This window comes from Antechinus flavipes, chromosome 1, assembly GCF_016432865.1.
Source record: "Antechinus flavipes isolate AdamAnt ecotype Samford, QLD, Australia chromosome 1, AdamAnt_v2, whole genome shotgun sequence".
Classification (NCBI taxonomy): domain Eukaryota; kingdom Metazoa; phylum Chordata; class Mammalia; order Dasyuromorphia; family Dasyuridae; genus Antechinus; species Antechinus flavipes.
In genome coordinates this window covers 309,496,714-309,518,629 of record NC_067398.1, presented here as the reverse complement: position 1 = coordinate 309,518,629, position 21,916 = coordinate 309,496,714, and the positions used below count along the sequence as shown (strand labels likewise).

At 33.5% G+C, this 21,916-nt stretch overlaps 1 protein-coding gene across 1 annotated transcript in view; it reads right to left on the bottom strand.

The window, feature by feature from the left end:
• Window positions 1-21,916, bottom strand: part of COG7 (component of oligomeric golgi complex 7) — a 62,697-nt gene that overhangs the window by 8,387 nt on the left and 32,394 nt on the right. The window contains exons 7-13 of the mRNA XM_051964744.1: window positions 18,882-19,080; window positions 16,503-16,630; window positions 15,235-15,389; window positions 9,315-9,431; window positions 7,082-7,147; window positions 2,807-2,993; window positions 1,497-1,637 (exon numbers count right to left, since the gene is read on the bottom strand). Of these exons, the coding sequence (XP_051820704.1) occupies window positions 1,497-1,637; window positions 2,807-2,993; window positions 7,082-7,147; window positions 9,315-9,431; window positions 15,235-15,389; window positions 16,503-16,630; window positions 18,882-19,080 (993 nt within the window). The remainder of the gene's footprint in view (window positions 1-1,496; window positions 1,638-2,806; window positions 2,994-7,081; window positions 7,148-9,314; window positions 9,432-15,234; window positions 15,390-16,502; window positions 16,631-18,881; window positions 19,081-21,916) is intronic.

Below are 21,916 nucleotides of genomic sequence, written 5' to 3'. Positions count from 1 at the left end.
ACTCATTTTCAAGTGCTGACTTACATCTCTTGATTCCCAACCCTCCTTTTAGAAAAGACTCCTGATAGAAAGCTTCTTGATTTCTCTACTCCTGCCTAAGTTTTTTAGTTACCTTGTCCCAGTTAACAATTCTTGCTTTGAAATTCCCTTGTTTGATTTCAAATATGTCTTTATTCTCAATGTTTTCCTTCCTGTCAATTTAAAATTTACTACAAATTAACATTTCAAGTATCTACATTTATTCTTCCAATTCAATATTTACTTAGTATCTTCTGTATGCAAAGCACTGTCTATGTGCTAAAGTAAAAAAGATTTTTCAAAAGCATGGTTCTTCCTTCCCTTCTTTTTTTTCCTTCCTTCCTTCCTTAAGGAATTCAATAGAGGAGATGTGACAAAAAAATTATATTACAAAGCAGTATAAAAGAAGTGCCATAGGATCACAAATCTAGAAAGGACCCCAATGCATTTAGTCCAAGCCCTTCATTTTACAGATGAGAAACTGAAATTCAAGGAGTCTAAATGTCTTGGCCAAGGTCACATTAGTAAGTAAATTTCAGAGGTGGGAATTAAACTTATGTTGTCTGAATTCAGAGTCAATGTTCTTTCCTCTGTACCAGACAATAAGCACAATAAAAGGAAAAAGATTCTTTATGGCTAGGTCAATCAAAAGAGACTTCATGAAAGATATATTTAAGCTGAATGTAGAATTATGACAGATGAAAAGTGAAGAATAATTCCACTTGAGGAGAATAACAAGGAAAAAGTAATTAACATAAATGATAATCTTATTTGGAGATTGCTACATAAACCAGTGTGGCCAGAACAAAAAGTTTATACAGTAGTGGAATAGTGGGAAATAAATTTGAAAAGATATCTCATGTTCAGACAATGAAAGATTTTAATTATCGGGAGTTTGGCCTTTATCTTAAAGGAGATTGTGAACAAAGGTATGACATGAAGGAAAAAGGATTATGGGAAGCTGAATCAGGTGACAGTGCTAAATATGTAGTATAAAGAAGAAAAACTGGAGGCAGGGAGGCTAGAGGCATGACTGAAGTAATAAGAATCTAAACTGGAAAGTGTAAAAAAAAAAAAGAAAAATGAATTTGTATTTTTTATTGTTTCATGTTTATTGAGATACATAATATATTTTCTGGATATATTCTGTTGATGGCACCACCAAGTCCTGTTAATTTTTCCTTCACAATGTTTTTTCTATTTATTCTTTCATTGCTGGTCTGAATAATACAAATCTAACTCAAGTTAATGGTATTAACTCAAGAATCCATGTTAAATAATAACTTATAGAAGAAAAGTAAACCCTTGAGATAGGTTCTAAGACATCAAAAAGGAACTTTCCTTAAAAGTTCTAGAAATAAAAGGCGACTGTTAGCCCTACATTTAAACAAGAAGCAAAGATGGCTGGCTTCCTGACGGAAAAGAGGGCTCTGAAATAAATCATAACAGGTACCTGGAAGAAACTTCAAAAAACTCACCTCCATCTTAGAAATTAGTAGAAGCTGTTGTTTGATGCGCAGAAAAACAGAATCAAAAGCCAATTGGTGCGCCTGCTGATTAAGGCGAGTTAAGGCTGTACGAGAAGCAGATAGCAGGTTGTGATTACTTGAGCCTTTTTCCTACATAAGAATAAAAGGGCATATTAATAAGCAGACCCAAAAACCACAAGATTTTTATTAAGTATAGGACTAATATCTCTAAATACAAAGTTCCATACAAAGACAACCACAAAAGACATTAAATGACAAAACTTTTTTAAAAATTTAAATGGCAGGGTAAAAAAAAACCAACCTAGGATTTAAGGAATATCTTTATATAATTTCTGACCATCCAGGGAATGGGGTAAAAGATAGGGGGGAAAAATCACTAGCTTAACATCAATATACACTAAAAACATAAACATGATCATGCTTTCCAAGGTCAAGTCAATAAAATTTAACTAAAAGGCAGCATATGTACCATTTGTATAAGTTTCAAGGAATTCTAAACAGCCTGAGAAAATACCACAACAGAAATTGTAACCTTAGTTTTGTTATTATAAATGAGTCAATTAAAACAAACAGACATAAATCAGATTAGCAATAAAGATAAACAAAGTTACCTTAACCTAATCACAAAAACACGGATGAATGGATTTACAGAATTACTTTAAGAAACATGTGTGAGACACAAAAACAGCCAGCTAAGGGGGGCCAGGTTGTAGAGTACAAGTAAGCCACATAAAGATGACATACCAGCATTAAGATATGATCCTGCCCTAGAGTATGGAGTAACTAGGGAAATAATTGACTAAAAAACATAAGGATACGCATGGCCAAAAAGGCGTAATGAGGTCCACTTGACAAGATTCGGTACAAGACGGGTACAAAGTTTTTATACCAAATTTATTGAAAACATTTCTGGATATAAAACTGGTAGGCCATACATTATCAATGGTACCATTCACAATATAAATCACAATTTGCTTTTTGCATCACCCCTTTTGTTGAAATAGTTTTTATCCCCAAATGCCAAGAATATTTCTTCAGAGTTAACACAGGTAGACAGACTTAAGTGAAATGCCAAGAATATTTTTTCAGAGTTAACACAGGTTGTCGACAGACTTAAGTGAGATTCAATGTATAAATGGAAAAGAACAATGGCCATAAGGCAAGCAGCAGCATAAATCTTACACAATGAGCAAAAACAACTATGTTGGGGGAAGAGCATTGTACCTTAAAAACTTTCATAGTTAAAGTGCCAAGGGAAAAGCTTTTGTTCCCAAGAACATTGTTGTCTGGTCTCATACCTTGAGAGTATAAAGTACTTCCATTAAACTGGCATATTCTACTGGATTCTCCTTCTGAAGATAATTATATTCCTGCCATGGATTTTTAACAGAGCTCTTCTTATCTGTCAGGCTGCTATCCTGAAAGCCCGTCAAACTACGAGGGCTGTAAGAGTCTGCAAGATATTTCCCAGCTGTGGACAAAATCCTATAATAAGAATGGATATTATTATTATGACATCACATTTGTACACAGAGAGACAGACAGACAGAACAAAAGAGCACACTAATTGGAAGGGATCTTGCATTTTTCTCCAACTGCAATATATTAAACTCCAGTGGATCAGCATGAAGCAAGTAAGGAGTGGTTATTACAATTTCCACATTAGAACTAAGGAAATGGAAGCATTGAGGGGTGAGGTGTTTTCTCACATTCATAAGCTATATAAGAACTAAATTCAACAATGCAAGATGGATGATTGTGAAGAAAGCACTACAGAAGTAAAAATGGGCTTTCCCCCCAAATAAGACCTAAGATCCTTCAGGATAGGGACTATTGTTTCTATCTCTATATACCCAGTGCCTAGTGCAATGCCTTGTCACAATTGACATTTAACAAATGTTTGCTGAAACTAAAGACCTCAGATGTTCTTTTTCTTAATATAGTGCTTTCCCCACCACATTATTATCTCCCTAAAAGTGCACATGAACTAGTAAATCGGAATAAATTCAAGTGTGACCAGGCAGTTGTCAGGACAGTCTTCAAAAACCATTACAATAACAAACAACAGAAGCGAGGGTCTTTGTCCCTTTAAATTTATGTCTCAAAGACTTCCCCTTTAGTTAAATGAAAATAAAATTTTAGGTCTCATATATGAAAAAGAAAAAAAACCCTAGATGTGTAAAGTGTAGGCTGGTCAGATACTGGTGATCAGACATGAGAAATCAGTGTCCTCCTTTGCTCTCCAAGTAAACCATTCCTGCTTTGCATAGCTGTTATATATAATATAAGCCTTAGTCACTTCAACAGAACTGACTTCAATATATCACCTTACTATCCAAACTGAAGAGCAGTGTAGAGTCAGAAATTTTTAAAACATAAAAGATGGCAAGTTTTTAAAAAATCATGTTAAATATAAAGAAAGCTAAGGGTATGTTCCTCTTATTTTTCTCTTTACCTGGAGAAGTATCAGAAAATCTAATTTATTTTATTAATACTGTGAATAGTATTATGATCTTAAATTATCTGATTTCATATTATATTAACAGTACTGTGGCAATAAGTTGAAATGTATACTTCTATTTCACATATTTTTTTTTCAATTAATTTTAGAGAAAGCTGTCAGCAAATCATCAATACCATTAAATTTTGTGAATTATTAATAGTTCACATTTACAAAGCACTTTGTAATTTACAAAGAGCTGTACTTGAAACAATCCTGTAAAATAATGTTAAGTATTATCATATCCATTTTACTGATAAGGAAATTGATCTTTAAAGAAACTAAGTGATTTGCCTATAGTACATGGGACAGTATACAAGATCTCAAATTATGATTTAACTATTAAATTATTCCAAAAGGATTATAGCATAAGTCCCCAACATTTTATTCTATGGATATTTTTCCAAGAATTAGCAACATTTAAATGCAGGGGAAATAAAACAAAACATGTACCTCACTTACATCTCTGGGTCATATATTATATGGGAAATCCTTCAGCTAACAGCTATGCAATCCTACTTTTACTTCCTACAAAATCATCAAATTATCAGTTTCTGCAATGTGGCAATCTTACAAGAGAATGATGACAAATCCCAAGTCTGTTGCTGAAAATTAATTCCATAGTATTTCAAGCAGCTGCCTCTGCTATTTAAGGGAGTGGTCTTTGTTAGAAGTCTGTGTTCCCATATTTTAGATAGATTGGAAGATAAGATAAGTTTTATAGGCCAGTGTCACTCATTTTGTCTTTTGTAACACAGAGAACACATGGTCTTTCCTTTCAATTCTCAATGTTTATGGAATTACAGCCTAAGCATACAATATTTTTTATCTACTTGTTTCTTTCCTTTTCTATCACAAAACTTATCACCTTGTCATGAATAACTCATTATAGCTTGTACTCCACAAAAAAACTCCTGCAAGCCTCTGCTTCCTTCAAACTCTGAGAAGTTAATTTTTTTACTCAGACTCTCCTGTTTTAAATATCATGTCACTAATCTCAATCCAGGATTTAAAGTTAAATATCTAACTCTTCCAGGAAATCTTACCTAAGAAATCCAAATCTAATTTCTATCTCATTCACTGCCTATGGGTTTGTGATAAATATTCATTTTTTATTTGTTTATTCTATTCCACATATACATAATATTTTGTAAATCTATTTGTAAATCTACTCACCTAACTTGTTTGCCTGAAGATAATCCTTACCTACAAAGAAACCATATTTATGGGTCACCCCTGACCTGTCCTGATTTCCCCAATAATAAAGTCACTATCATGAAATTAGTTATGGAAAAAACTTAAGCTTTCAGAAAAAAATATCATTTCATAAATAGAAAGAGAAAAGATATGAAAAACATAAATCGATTAAATGAGTTGACCACAGGGACAAATTCTGAAATAAGATCAAACTATTATAGTTCACCCATCCAAAAACATCTTCCCCTCTTACACTTCACACTTCTATTTTTTTTTTCTCATTTCACTTTTATATTGTCTCAAATTCCACCAATTAGCAATTTTTTTACATAAGCAAAAAATCTTCTTTTAAAATGCCAATAACTTGGGCTTATACCCCAAAGAGATACTAAAAAAGGGAAAGGGACCTGTATGTGCCAAAATGTTTGTAGCAGCCCTGTTTGTAGTGGCTAGAAACTGGAAAATGAATGGATGCCCATCAATTGGAGAATGGCTGGGTAAATTGTGGTATATGAATGTTATGGAATATTATTGCTCTGTAAGGAATGACCAGCAGGATGAATACAGAGAGACTTGGAGAGACCTACACGGACTGATGCTAAGTGAGATGAGCAGAACCAGGAGATCATTATACACTTCGACAACGATATTGTATGAGGATGTATTCTGATGGAAGTGGATTTCTATGACAAAAAGACCTAACTGAGTTTCAATGGATAAATGATGGACAGAAACAGCTACACCCAAAGAAGGAACACTGGGAAATGAATGTGAACTATTTGCATTTTTGTTTTTCTTCCCGAGTTATTTTTACCTTCTGAATCCAATTCTCCCTGTGCAACAGGAGAACTGTTCGGTTCTGCAAATATGTATTGTATCTAGGATATACTGCAACATATTTAACATATATAGAACTGCTTGCCATCTTGGGGGAGGGGGGTGGAGAGAGGGAGGGGAAAAAACGAAACATAAGCGAGTGCAAGGGATAATGTTGTAAAAATTTACCCTGGCATGGATTCTGTCAATACAAAGTTATTATTAAATAAAATAAAATTTAAATTTAAAAAAATAAAAAATAAAAAAAATAAAATAAAATGCCAATAACTGCAGAAGACAAGTTAGCATCATCAATACATCAATGGGAGTTCAATCATATTGCTTTCCTTCTAACATCTATCACCCAACTGAGGGAATTTTTATTTTGGGGAAGAAGAGGGGAATAATTTTAGAACATAAAACACTGTGAGAAAGGCAGACCTGGCTGACATACAAAAGTGGGGGGCTTAGAGAGCAAGAAGTCATTGAGTTCCTGAGATAAGACATCAGAAAAGAAATAGGATAATATTAAAAAAAAAAACTATCAAACTATCTTTTTCCTCTCTCCTGTTCCTTATCTAACACTTAGAGACAATACTTCAACTATATTATGAATTCAATATATTTTTGAGGCCTGACATGGCAATTTAATCACCATTTGTAACATTATTTCTACGGAAAAATATGTTTAGTGGTCCATAAAATAGAATGCAGTGGTCATTTTATTTTAAAATGAAATTTTGGGGATATAATTAGGGAATATCTACATTATTTCCTAATAGCCTAAAGACTTCCTAATAATAAAGACCACGACTAAACAAAACTATACTATCAATCCTTATTTTAGCATTAGACAGTACCATGGCCTCTTACAGTGCTTGATATTTAACAAAGACAGTAATGACGATGATAATAAAAACAATAATACAATTTTTATCCAGGTACAAATCAACAGTTGTGTAGATTTTGGATTTGATAGACTTGCAATGAATATAACACATATTTTTAAAAATCAAGTTTTCTTCTAAACAGAGAAAATCATAATACAAATCTTCCTTACCTGTTTGCTAGCTGCTGTTCAAAGTCTCCACAATGCCGCAAAAGTTCTCCGCAGGTGGCTATTATCCTAAGTAAAACAAAAAGCACTTAAAAAATTGAAGTATGCAAAATTATGACACATGACAAACACTATCTTGTTAACAATAAATTCTGACTATTCACAACATTTTGTAATATTATGCCTAGAAGAAAAGTTAACTATTTAATGACATGATAGAAAGAATTTCCTCCTTTGGTGATTAATATAAAAGGTATATTTATAAAATCCTCCCAAACCTTTCTGCCATGAATGAGCTTGCCCTGCTATAGGAGTTCCAATAACAATAAATTAACCAAAATTAAGTACCCATCAAGTGGAGAAAGGCTGAACAAATTATGGCATATGAACATAAGAAAATGTCATTATGCTGAAAGAAATTACAGATAAGATGCTGGGGAACTGAGAAAGACTTGTTTGAACAAATCAGAACCAGGAAAATAATTTAAATCACTAGCACAATAACGTAAAGGAAACACTGAAAGACTTCAAAACTCTGGTCAATGCAGTGTTCAATCATGACTTTGAAGCTCTAATGTTAAAAACATGCCTCTAACTTTTGAGCAGAGAGGTTTCATTGGCACAATGGATCATGGGGGAAAAGGGAATATTGGTTAGAAAATGACAGTAAATTTTCTTTTCTTTTCTTTTGCTGAGGCAACTGGGGTTAAGTGACTTGCCCAGGGTCACACAGCTAGAAAGTGTTAAGTATCTGAGACCAAATTTGAACTCAGGTCCTCCTGACTGCAAGGCTGGTGCTCTATCCACTGCGCCAACTAGCTGCCCAGTAAATTTTTTAAAAAAGAAAAAAAGCATCAACAAAACATTTTTTAAAATAATAGTGGTAAGAAAAATACTTGGGAAAAAATATTCTGTGCAATCAGAATGTTTTATTTAGTATTTGTTGAGGCATTACACAAAACTTAGATTTTGATAATAGGATTGTGTCTTAAAGAGTTTTCTGTCTCTCATTTCATGGAAGTTCAATACGAAACAATCTACTCATTCTCCAGAAATAAGATGCTATGGCCATCATATTTGAATACAATAGTCCTTTGATTTTCAAGGCATCATATGTCAGAGTTAAAATTTCAACAGTTGAGCCTTTTAACACCAAATTCATGATGTCAGGACAGATTCTAGGGATTGAAAATATCCTAAGTCTGGTTAACTTTTAACTTTCTCTCAAAGTGCCTATCACCAGAGTATCTAGGCATTTCATCATAAGGAAAGTTTATGAGAACTAAAATATTTCATCACAGGTATAACACAACAACCATGCATACTCCATTTCAGTGTACACTAAGAAACATGGACCGAGAAGAAGCAGACCATGCTCGCCTGCCAGACCATAGAAGTCTTTCTAGCAGGGAACTAGGTCTGCTCTGGGGTAACAAGGGAGTCTTAGATCAAGACTTTAGATCAAAGTGGTTCTCTGCTAACCTCTGTACATCTTCCAAGCAGAATCAAATCTTCTTCACAAATCTAGGCTTAAATCACTCTGAGGCTTTCTAAACAGATGTTCCTGCATCAACTAGACTCCTGAGGATGAGAATGTTAGTGTGCCTAGTGTCATGTGAAAGATTTTCCCAAAGAGATTTCATCAAACACAGGTTCATCCTGACTGTCCCTTTGAGAAAGTCAGTTCCTCGCTCACATTGCCCTTTTCAGACAATGCAATATTTCCTAATGATTAATTGTCCCAATTCTTAACAAAGGAAATCATTTTAGATTTCCAAACAAGAAAATGTCTTTTCATTTCTTCCATTCTATTTAAATTTGTTTGCCCACAACACTCAAATAAACTCAGTTATACTGGGAGACATTATTTTACTAAGTCAATTGTATTTTGAAGTGTTTTGTTTTTTAATTTAAGGAATACATTTTGCTCTGTTCAAACTTGGCTGTGGGGGTAAAGAAGTATTAAAGTATTTAAATTTTCAAAAACTATTAGGAGTCATTAAAATAAGAGAAGAATTAAAAAGAACTTTTTCTTTTTCTTTTTTAACCTCAAGCTTCCAGGAATCTGGGAACGGACAGTGAGAGATAATGGGGAAAGAAGTTTTTGCTTTATCTATAGCATTCATTTTGATGTTTGTTTTTTTAGGCAATGAAAGAAAAATTACAACTATTACACTCAATTTTTTATAGGGCATACTACCTTTTTTTTCCTTTAAATCCCAATTCCCACTTTTACCTAACAGAATTCTGGAAAGCTGTCCAATCTTCTTGAAAAAGGGAATTAGAAGGAATATCATCAAGTTTGCACTTCTTTCTGATTGACTGGAGGGTGTTAGTGAAATCAGATACGTACCTTTGAGGGGAAAAAAAAAAGATGACAAATTTTTAGTAAACCTCTCAAATCTAGAAGACACGTGAAATAAATACATGATCCTGACCAAAGAGTTGATTACCTAAACAAATGTATTTCTTTAAAAGTTGATTAAAATACATGTTGAATAACTTGCACTGGACTGAACTGTGGATTAGAAGACCTGGGATCTGGTCCCAAATTTGCTGTTGATTAAATCATTTCTCTCTTCTGGGCCTCAACTGTTAACATTTTTACTTCCTATCCAGCTGAACTCAGTATTTAGTCTGACTTTTTCTATCTTTGATGCAGGCTACAAACAACTGAGGCCAACAGTTTGTAGGTATCAAATTTCCATGTGACCTTTATATGGTGAGTGTAGAAGGAATATTGTACTCCAAGCCAAGAGTCTATGTTTTCAATTCTTGTTTCACTATTGATTTATTGTTATGTCCTGGACAAACCCCTTTAGCATCTCTGGGTCTATTCATTTTCTAGGTTCATTTCAAGAAGCTGTGTAGTAGTGTGAAAGGAGAGCCAGTCTCACAGCCAAGAAAACCTGAATTAAGTCCTGCCTCTGGCCCATGCAAGAAGTATAATCTCTTGGTGTTCTAGATCACATTCTAAGACTATACAATATAGAGAAGATTCTATCCTTCAGAAAGACATTATTGTTACAAGGATGTCCTCATCACAGAAAGAAGGATTATATGTCTTCTGAGGGCTATTAGGATTTTCTAGAAGGTAAGAGTATTTTAAAATATTTGTCTATACAATAAAGACCCTTACAACTTCCTCAGAGAAGGAACATAAAAATGACTAAAATATACAACAGTGCCCTTTGGGCTAACTAAAAGCCTAGCTGGGAAACATTGCTTAAAAACCTATGACAATTATTAATCAGAGAAATGCAAATTAAGATAACTCTGAGATACCACTACACACTGGTCAGATTGGCTAGAGTGACAGGGAAAGATAATGTGGAATGTTGGAGGGGATGTGGGAAAACAGGGACCCTGATACATTGTTGGTGGAATTGTGAACACATCCAGCCATTCTGGAGAGCAATCTGGAATTATGCTCAAAAAGTTACCAAACTGTGCATACCCTTTGATCCAGCAGTGTTTCTACTGGGCTTATACCCCAAAGAGATACTAAAGAAAGGAAAGGGACCTGTATGTGCCAAAATGTTTGTGGCAGCCCTGTTTGTAGTGGCTAGAAACTGGAAAATGAATGGATGCCCATTAACTAGAGAATGGTTGGGTAAATTGTGGTATATGAATGTTATGGAACATTACTGTTCTGTAAGAAATGACCAGCAGGATGAATACAGAAGTAGCTACACCCAAAGAAAGAACACTGGGAAATGAATGTAAACTCTTTGCATTTTGTTTTTTCTTCCCGGGTTATTTTTACCTTCTGATCCAATTCTTCCTGTGCAACAAGAGAACTGTTCGGTTCTACACACATATATTGTATCTAGGATATACTGTGACATATTTAACATGTGTAGGACAGCTTACCATCTGGGGGAGAGGGTGAAGGGAAGGAGGGGAAAAGTCGGAACAGACGTGAGTGCAAGGGATAATGTAAAAAATTACCCAGGCCTGGGTTCTGTCAATAAAAAGTTATATTATGGAAAAAAAAAATAAAAATTTAAAAAATTTAAAAAACATATACTTTATTTTTTTTTAATTTTATTTTATTTAATAATAACTTTGTATTGACAGAATCCATGCCAGGATAATTTTTACACGACATTATCCCTTGCAATCACTTATGTTTCGTTTTTTCCCCTCCCTCCCTCCTCCCCTCCCCCCCCAGGATGGCAAGCAGTCCTATATATAAAAAACATATACTTTAACATAAAACAAAACCCTATGACAAGGGGCTTAGTTAAATGTCTTTTCAAAATTCTTTTATCTGCCTAGAAGAAGATGCCTCTCATCTTTATAAGCTAGTTTTAAATAAGAAGAAATCTGTGAAGCTAAGACTCTACTCAGTCCCTTTTATTAAAATAAAGGATGGTTAAGGACTTTCTTGGTCTTTGGGGAAAGGGAGGGAATCTTCAAACAGCAATGGAATGTGGGGGAATGTAGTTTTCATTGTATGTTTTACCTGTAGGAAGCTGAACAATTTTGTCACCTCTGCAACTATAACAAATATGTATTTTTCAGGATACACTATTCAACAATTCATATACACTACCCAAACTTCATGTGTCAAAGTTCTCCAAGATAATACGTATGGCAGTTTCTGAATAGTTCTACATTAATCTCTGGAAAATAATCATTATATGCAGAAGTCCTTACAGCAATGGGGGAGTATGAGTGTAAAACACTGCATATTCTGTCCGACTCAGTTGATGCATTGGCTAGTTTTGCTGAACTGCTTTTTTTCTCTTTTTAAAAAAATATTTATTTAAAAGAGATGGCTCTCTAGAAAGGAATGTAGAAAGGGTCTAGGTGATATAAAAAACAAAAGATAGCAATAAAAACATTTAAATGTCATACAAAAGAAAGAAGGAAAAATTATCAACAAATTACTAGTATTCATTTTAGAAAAGAGAACCCATATTAGTCTCAGTTCTCTAAAATTATTTGCAATTTGCATTTTTCACTAATTTCATTTTAAAATTTAGTAATATTGAGCATAATCATTACAGAAGCACATCTGTATTTTGCAACAAAGATTCTCTCTTATAGTGAAGTTTTAATCATATAATTTAATTTAGTAGAACCCTTTAGTGGCTCTCAATTAAATGCCTAATTACAAGTCATTATCATTGTGATAAGCCCTTTTCTTTAACTCCTCTTCTCCTCTGCTACAGGCCACATACCACAAGTTTTGCTACAGCCAAGAGAGGGCATTCACATCTTCCTAATGATTTTGCCCTGTCTCACCAGATTCATTACATCCGCTTTTTTCCTAATCTAGGATTCCATCCCAATTACTCTTCTTTCCATCAGACCAAGCACCTTTCTACTTTTATCACTTCTCTTAAATTGCCCCAGACCAGCCTGACCCAATGCTTACACACTTCAGTAACTTTCAACATGCCTTTACCCTCAACCCTCTATTTCTTTTTTGAGGCAGTGTAATAGAGGGTAATGGATAATCTGTCAACAAATTTATACTTTATGAATATTATGGAATATTATTGTTCTGTAAGAAATGACCAGCAGGATGAATACAGAGAGGACTGGCGAGACTTACATGAACTGATGCTAAGTGAAATGAGCAGAACCAGGAGATCATTATACACTTCGACAACGATATTGTATGAGGATATATTTTGATGGAAGTGGATTTCTTTGACAAAGAGACCTGAGTTTCAATTGATAAATGACGGACAGAAGCAGCTACACCCAAAGAAAGAACACTGGGAAACGAATGTGAACTATCTGCATTTTTGTTTTTCTTCCCGGGTTATTTATACCTTCTGAATCCAATTCTCCCTGTGCAACAAGAGAACTGTTCGGTTCTGCAAACATATATTGTATCTAGGATATACTACAATATATCCAACATATATAGGACTGCTTGCCATCTAGGGGAGGGGGTGGAGGGAGGGAGGGGAAAAATTGGAACAGAAATGAGTGCAAGGGATAATGTTGCAAAAAAAATTACCCTGACATGGATTCTGTTAATATAAAGTAATTATTAAATAAAAATTAAAAAAAATGTATACTTTAATCATATATTCCTAGATCTCTAGCATTCATAAAAATATTATTTGTGCTTTTCTGGTTACTTAATTTTGATTTGTTGGGTCATTTTATTTTAAATTTTCATATAAAGGAAGAAAAATTATAGACTGTCCTACACTTACAAGCCCATTAAATTTAAGTGCTGTCAGGAATCTTAGTAATGTTCCCTCTTTACTGATTCAATTTTTAAAAAAAATTATATGGGTGGGTAATTTTTCAGCATTGACCCTTGCAAATCCTTCTGTTCCAATTTTTCCCTCCTTCCCTCCTCCCCTCCCCTAGATGACAGATAGAGTAAAACATGTTAAATATGTTAAAGTACATTTTAAACACAATATATGTATACATATCTATACAGTTATTTTGCTGCACAAGAAAAATCAGATTTAGAAATAAGGTAAAAATAACCTGAGAAGGAAAACAAAAATTCAAGCGGACAATAACAGAAGGCATGGAAATGCTATGTTGTGGTTCACACTCATTTCCATAGTTCTTTCGCTGGGTGTAACTGATTCACTTCATTACTGAACAATTGGAACTGATTTGGTTCATCTCATTTTTGAAGAGAGCCACGAACTTCAGAATTGATCATCATATAGTATTGTTGTTGAAGTGTATAATGATCTCCTGGTTCTGCTCATTTCATTTAGCATACTGATTCAAATTTTAAAACAGCTGAACTTGATACATTCCTTTTTTTTTTTTTTAAACCAGCACCAAATCATGACTACTGCGTCACATAGCTTGTAGTTTGGTATTTCTAGACCTCTCATTTTCCCACTTTTCATTATTTTTCTTGAGAATCTTAATTTTATATTCCTCCAAATTAATTTTATTATTACTTTTTCTAATTTCATAAATTAATCCTTTGGTGTCAAATATAGGTGATATTTTTATCATATTAATGTGGTCTTCTTGCAAACAATTAAAATTTCTCCAATTATTTAGGTCTATATTTCTGCAATGAATGCTTTTGCAATTATATTCATATAGTTCCTATTTGTGCCTTGAAGGCAGACTTCAAGAATTTTACCCATTCTGGAGCTATTTAAAATGGAATTTCTTTTTCCACTGGATTTACTAGTAATATAAAGCAATACTGTTGATTTATGTTGTTTTGTTTTATTTTATATCCTGCAACTACGCTGAAATTGTTTCAATTAATTTTAATTGACTCATTAGGGTTCTAGAAGTAAACTAAATCATTTGCAAAAGAGCAATCATTTTGTTTTCTCCTTGCCAACTCTCCATTACTTTTTCTTGTCTTGTACCTAGAGCTAACATTTTTAGTATTATAATAAAGAATAGCGGCAATGAAAGATCCTTCCTGTATTCCTGGACCCTATTATAGGACCTTACTGGAAAAACCCAAGGTTCATCCCCTTTCCATAAACTGTTGATTCTTGGTTTTAAATTGGTACAATTTATCATATTAAGGAATTCATGGTTTAAGGAAGTCATGCATTCATAAGATTTTTAATGCTTTTAATAGAAGTAACTAGTGTTTCATGTCAAAAGCTTTTTCTGCATCTATTGATATAATCTTATGATTTTTATTTCTTTATATGGTCTATTTATGTTTATCATTTTCCAAATACCCTACAAATCCAAATAGTGATAATGTACGATTTTTCTTTATATTGGTAGAGTCTTTGTTAACATTTTATTAAAAATTTTTGCTTTAAAATTCATTAGGGATACTAGTTTATAGTTTTTTTTTGTTTCAATTCTCCCTAGTTTGGGTATAAAAACCATATTTATAGCATAAAAGAAAATTGATAGTATCTCTTCTAGCTCCTTTAATTACACCTAGCACTGACTTAACCATTCTTGGTGACAAAACCCTCTTGCTGAACTTTACAACTCTCAATAACTTCTTCGAAAATTCTGAGATCAGGAGTCTCTCCCTAATCTTACCAGAGACTATTCAATTCAAAATAAGGGGAAATGGGCAATTTTACTCTGGAATAAGTTAACAAGGTTTTAGAATTTTCCATGACTTAGGCATCATTTGCTTAGAAGAAGGAAACTAAAATAAATGACCTTTTGGGTTCCTTCCTACTTCCATTTCTCTACATGCAGTAGTATTGCCTTACTTTGTGAAAAGAGATTTCAGGGCTGACAGAAGCCCACAAGTCCCCAGTCCATCTGTGAATTTGATGCATCTATCCACAGCTTCTGAGGCCAAACCAAAGAGTTTATTCACCGAGTGGCTCAGCTCTTGAACACAGTCAATAACTTCCCAATGTTCCTGTTCATCAAACAAGAACAAAAGCTGCATTAGACACAAGGACATCTAGATTTGTGGTGCCAAATTCAAACAGAAATCAAGGCCACTAAATCATGCATATGGATCCCTATGGATTGCATATTGACTGACTTTAGGAAACCACATTGTAACATTAAGTTCCATTGTATTTTTCTTTTATTTTGTTAAATATTTCCCAATTATATTTTAATCTGGTTCAGGCTACACTCAAAGAATCTTATGTGTACACAATGCAGCCCACAGGCAACATTACATATATGTTACACCTCTGATCGAGACTAACCAATAATATAAATATATGGGGAAAATAAAAGAGAATTTAATTCTAGGACCTCTAAACTTCACTTAAGAGCAATTCATTTAACAAAAACATAGTCAAAAATTGTGGTAGTACCTAGAAATCATATCTATAGAAAACGAACTTGAGATATCTGTATGACTGTAGGAACAAATATCTGCAGAAAAGCATGTTTTATTAAAACTAACATTTTTCATTTCCTCTTTTTTTTATAGTTATTAACTTGACCACACCACAAGTTTTTAGTTGGTATCAAATTCTCTAGGAGAAAATAAATATACATCAAGGACAATATTCTCTTTTTGCCTAGTGGCAAAATATAACTAACAAGAAGAGACTGGGGAAGATAAAAATGGCAAATTAAGACTGCCAGTGCTAAGATCAGTTTGGAAATTGTCAAGAATCTGAAGATACTTGAAGACAAGATAAGCTTCTAAATTGAAATTTTATAGCTTTCCCCATTAGTATCTACCTACTAGGTTTATAGAATTGCTCATTAATTCTATTTGCCTACATTCATTTTTATATCTTACTTCAGATAATTAATAGCTTTATTCACTATTAAAAAGAAATTCACTAAAAGAAAGTCATCAATTTATCTAGAATGTTTAAATCTCTATTTTATCAATGAATTCTTAAATAGGAAACTTGTTTAATTATTGACAGTTGGCCTATACATCTCCTTAAGAATGGAGTCTGCATTTAATACTTCTGGGTAGCCCTCACCACACCTACCAGAATATTTAATACAGAAATATTAAATATGTGTTGATGGATGTACAGTATTGTGACATTACCAAAGGGACAGCACTGATCTGAATGAGAAGATGACTCTCTTCCAATTCTCCATACTGTAGCTGGTAGGGCTTGTATGGGCTATATACAGCTTCTACCAGTTCCATGACCTTCACCAAGTTATGTTCTCCTGAAAGAAATCAGCAATTTGAAAGACAAGTCAATTAAAAATTTAAATCAAATCTCTGGAAAACAGTAAGCAAGAAACTTTCCTTTTATTTTACCTGCTGTGTTAGTGTTCAAATACTTGAAAAATGCCTAATAACTCTTACAATGATGTCATTAGATTTATGTCACCTGCTTTTTTCTACCAAGGAGGCTTCTTTTTCAATCAACAATCATTTCTAAAAACATTTTCACTCAATTTCCTTGATTGCAAACACAGACTATTAAATAAAGATAGGCCCTGTCTGTTTTTGTTGCTAAAATACTGTTACAAAGACACCAGCTCCTTAATCTCACAACTTAATGTTTTTATGCATTCTTAAGTTTAAATTTTAACAACTATATCAAGTGAACTATTAAAAGGTAAGCTACTAGAAAACAGCTCTGCATATAAGGGAACAGTTCTTCTCTCTGATGCTTTTCTGTTGCTGAGAAAAAAAAAAGTGGACACTAACATGAAATATTGAAATACATATATATGGCTATGTATGCATCTATGTCAAGTCAACAAGCTGTTCCTTGAACAAAACACTCAGTTCCTGGACTCTGGGAATTTTCACAGGCTGTCCCCATGCTAGGAATTTTCTTCCTAACATTTCTACCTTCTGCCTTCCCTGTCTTCCTTTAATTTCCAGTTAAAATCCCAAATTCTGCAAAAAGTCTTTTATGATCCCCCTTTTAACATTAGTTCCCTCTGTTGATTATTTCCAATTTATCCTATATCTTGTTTATACACAGTTGTCTGCATGTTGTCTCCCCCATTAAACGATAAGCACCTTTGAGTATGGGGATTATCTTTTGCCAGTTTTTGTATCACCAGAAATTAGTATAGAGTTGGCATTTTAATGTATGTCTGTTGTTATTCTGATCACATGCCCCAAAAAGCATCTTCATAGCTGAATTTAAAAGATTTAAAAGATTTCTTCTTTTCCAATATCTAGATGAATGCAATTGATTCATCTGCCTCTAACCTCACTCCACCCCATCCCCAGAAGCATGTTTAATCTCATAACTCTTAATTCTGGTGCCAACTGTATCCCATTCCTTTGGAGATTACTTCTCTGCAATATCCACAGTGGATCTCCTGCCTCCCATAATTAAAGCCTGACCAGTGAGTGCGCCAAGAATACCTTATGAATCACCAGAAACTGAACAATAAACACTCCCTGGAATGTACAAGCAATTATAAGCAAATGTAATTAAAGAGAATAACTATTAAATAAACCAAGTCAGTGACACACACCAACCAAATGGCAGAACAAGACCTTACCTTGGCAATTTCCGGATTAGACACCAACATGCGTCACAAAGTTCATGTAACTAAAAATTTATGATGCTTTAAAATAGATGGAGAAATGACTAGGAAAACAACACATCATGTACTGTTTGCCCAAAAGAGAATGAAAAGTTCTCTCTACTCTTATTGTTCACAGGGAAATGGCCACCACAGCCCATGCTTATTTGGGGAATGGTACTAAATGACCTTTAAGGTCCCTTTTAGTTTTCAATCTATGATGCTATATCCATGCGAACCCTTAGTCCTGAAACAGCCTTTATTCCTGCCTAATCAGCTACTGCTTCTCCCTGCTCCTTCACAAGAAGAGAATAGTTTCTAACTAGGTATTTCACAAATACATAACTCACTGTTTGCATAGCTGATATTTTAAAAGTGATTTTTTTTTCTTTTCCAAGGACATCTGGTGTCACAGTAGAGATCATAAGAAATTCCTGACTCCTAAGTCTTCTTCATTCAAAGTCTAATTTTAGTTCAGATTAGCTGAAGTTCCAAATAGACTTGAAGAAACAATACACCTCCAACGTGATGCACATTGCTTCCAACTGTACTCTTATTTTAGACTCATTTAATCTCAAAATCTACTAAGAAGCAAACAAGACTTTTTAAGTTAAATAAAGAACACCTAACCTTTGGTTGCTACTGAGTAATGGACACCTCAAAAAGGACCAAAACTGCAACAAATTTTTATAACAAAGTATTAGTTACTTATTGAGACTTGGACTGTTGATTCCTTCTATTTCTGTTAAATTGGTTATCTTAGAAAGCAAACAAAGCCAAGTTGTACAATTTCCAAAAAGAACAAGAGAAAAAAACCAGCAGGAGAGGAGAAGTGAGGAAGAGAGAAGAGAAACGGAGAGAGTGGAAAGAAAGGAAAAAGAAAGAGACAGAGAAGACAAAGTGAGACAGACAAACTCCTTACGGGAGTGTGAGAGAAGTGCCACTTCTAGGCCCTTGGCAAAATGAGCAGTAGTGTCATAGAGTTCCAGGAGCTTCGTAAGCCTAGTATCAGGCCCTGCTCTCTCTACTCCAGAATCCAAGCAAACTGGCAGAGATGGTACCAAAGCATTCAGTGTTTGAATCAAAAGCACAGTCACCACCTCATAGGGATTCTTGAAGACCTGTAAGTAGAAGAAAATGGAAGCTAATTTCAGAAAAAGCCCTCTATCCTAGTAAATACAAGTGGCTTAAAATAATAATCACTTTCCACTTCTACCAATTTATCCCCAAATAACCCAAAAATATCACTAATGACATCACAGAAAGACTATAGCATGCTCTAATAAAAAAGTCAACAGCTCAAGGATTCCCTACAATGATTTTAACCAAAGACCATTGCTATGTAATTGACTATTTGCAAATCTTCTACTTGACTTTTCATTTAGGATATATAAGTGACTATCAAAAATCAAATTTAAATGATAATCCTGATATTTCAGGAATATCAAAGATATCAAAAAGAAATAGTATTAAGGAATAATCATGCACTGAAATCAAACATAGAAGGAATTTCAAAAGACCCAATATAACCAGCTATTTTCTAATACACTCAAGTCCTCCTGACTCCAGGGTGATACTCTACTCACTGCACCATTTCAATGTCCCAACAGATGGCTTTCCATATTATTTTTAATGTGTTTTTATTGACATCTTTTTTTTATCGTCATAGTTTTTTTTCCAATATTCCTTCCCCTCTCCCTCCCTAACAACAATTCCATAAAACAATATTTCTTAAAGATTAAAAAAAAAAAGCAGGAAAAAATAAAAAACTAATCAATACACTGAAATTCAACATTTTCTTAAAGAATTTCTAGAAATAGATATTTTAACCCTGAATTATAAACTACAAATCTAATTGCTAGGGTGAACTTGGGTCTTCTTATTTATAGTCTGAAAGAAAATAAGAGTAGGAAAGAAATAAATCAAAATAATAATAAAATGATTAACCAAATGGATAAATTACCAAAAATTTTCAAATTTGCATTTCCAAAACCAGTGTTTCACCTAAACTATAGTTCCATATTTCCCCCCATCTACAGGACATCAACCATAACCTTGAACTCAATACATTCAAAAGCAAAATAATCATTCCTCCCCACCTCAATCTTGATTCAACTCTCAATTTCACACATTTCTATCATTTTGAAATTTAAGAATTACTTTTTATTTTTTCTTTTACTTCATGCCTTACATGTAATCTGTTTTTAAGATCTATTGATTCTTCATTGAAAATATCTCTTGAGCCACCAGGTCCTTCCCCATTCATTCCCATTGCTACGCCATGTAGGGGGATTATCACTTTATACCTTGAAGACCAAAGTTTCCTAATGGATATACTTGTTTACAGTATCTCCTTTATGAATCCATCCAACCAAACTAAAATCCTCAATATATCAATTTAATTATTGCTCAAAATGATCTAGTCTCCTCAATGTCTATAAAAGGCTATACAGAAAGTGTTGTCCTACCTTTCAAAACCTTGCTTCGTCTGGTTCCATTTCATTTATCTAATCTGATTTAACATTTCTTCCCAAGATAAACCCTATTCTTCAGCCAAACCCATATACATATTGTCCTCTAAACATGCCATAATTTTTCCCACTCTAAGCCCTTTGTTCATACTGCTCTCTTGCCACTTTGGTTGTCTCCACCTATCTAAATCTTCCCTTCTTTTAAGATCCAGGTTGGCTACTTCTATAAGAATTTCTCCCACCATTGTATTTCACAATTATCTCTTCTTTTTCTCATATGCTAGTTTACTTTTAAATATGATTCATTATGATTCAATTTTTCAGTTATGCATTCAACAAACATTTATTAAATGCCTCCTGTGTGCAAAAAGTGGAAGATTTAGGTAAGACATTTCCCCTGCCCTCATGGAACTTACTGTCTATTTAGCTGTAAGAGAAAAAAAAAAAAAATATATATATATATATATATTGCCTTATATTTATTCTGGATACATTTCACATATATTTACATGCATATGTAAGAGACTCCTACAACAGTGAAATAACTATTTAGTCTATGTTAACCTCTCTTTCTAGAATGTAAATTCTGTGCAGGCACAGACTATTTCATTTTTAGCTTTGTAATCCCAATTCTTCACAAAATGGCTGACACATAGTAGGCACTTAATACATACACACTAAGTTTAGTAGGAAGATAAATGATAGATTTCCTTGCTTTGTTACTATTACTTTCACGTAGTCTCTCTCCAACTAGGAGAGAATAACTCCTGGTGTGCCAGAACTATAATATTTCTCCTATAATTCCCAACAAATACTTAATGAATAAGATATTTGGTAATAACATCCTTCTTATTCTTAAGAATATTTTCATTTTTCATCTTTCATCCCATATTAACTATCTATTCTTGCTAGCTAATTATATTAAATTTGGATTTCCTTGAGTGTTTTCATGTTCTGGAATAGCTAGGTGTACTTCCCTTTATGTTTATTTGTTCTTTTTCTTTATATGTCCACATAAATGATAGCTATTTTCCTTTTATTATTTATACCATTGAAGGAAGGTCTATAGTTATTAAACTTAAAAAACATGAAATATGACAGTTTTGTCATGGTTAAGACAATCGGATAAAAAGTCTATACAATGTTCTCACTGAAAATAACTGTTACTGACAAGTATTATTAGTAAAGCAAAGTCTTGAGACATGTAAATTTCAAGGGTTTGCCTAAAGTTATCCTTTGGGAGATAGATGAACTGAAAATGTACTCATATCCCAATTGGAATCACATCAGCTGAAGTTAATTGCTGAGAATAGTCAATGAAGTTATAATTGTTGTCGTCATTGTTGCTGTTTCACAATATATATTTATTTGTGTTATTATACATTACTGGACTTAAATACACTGTTGGTGGAACCATGAATTGGTCTAATCATTATGGAAAATATTTTAGATTTATTGAACTGTTCGTATCCTTTGATCCAGAGAT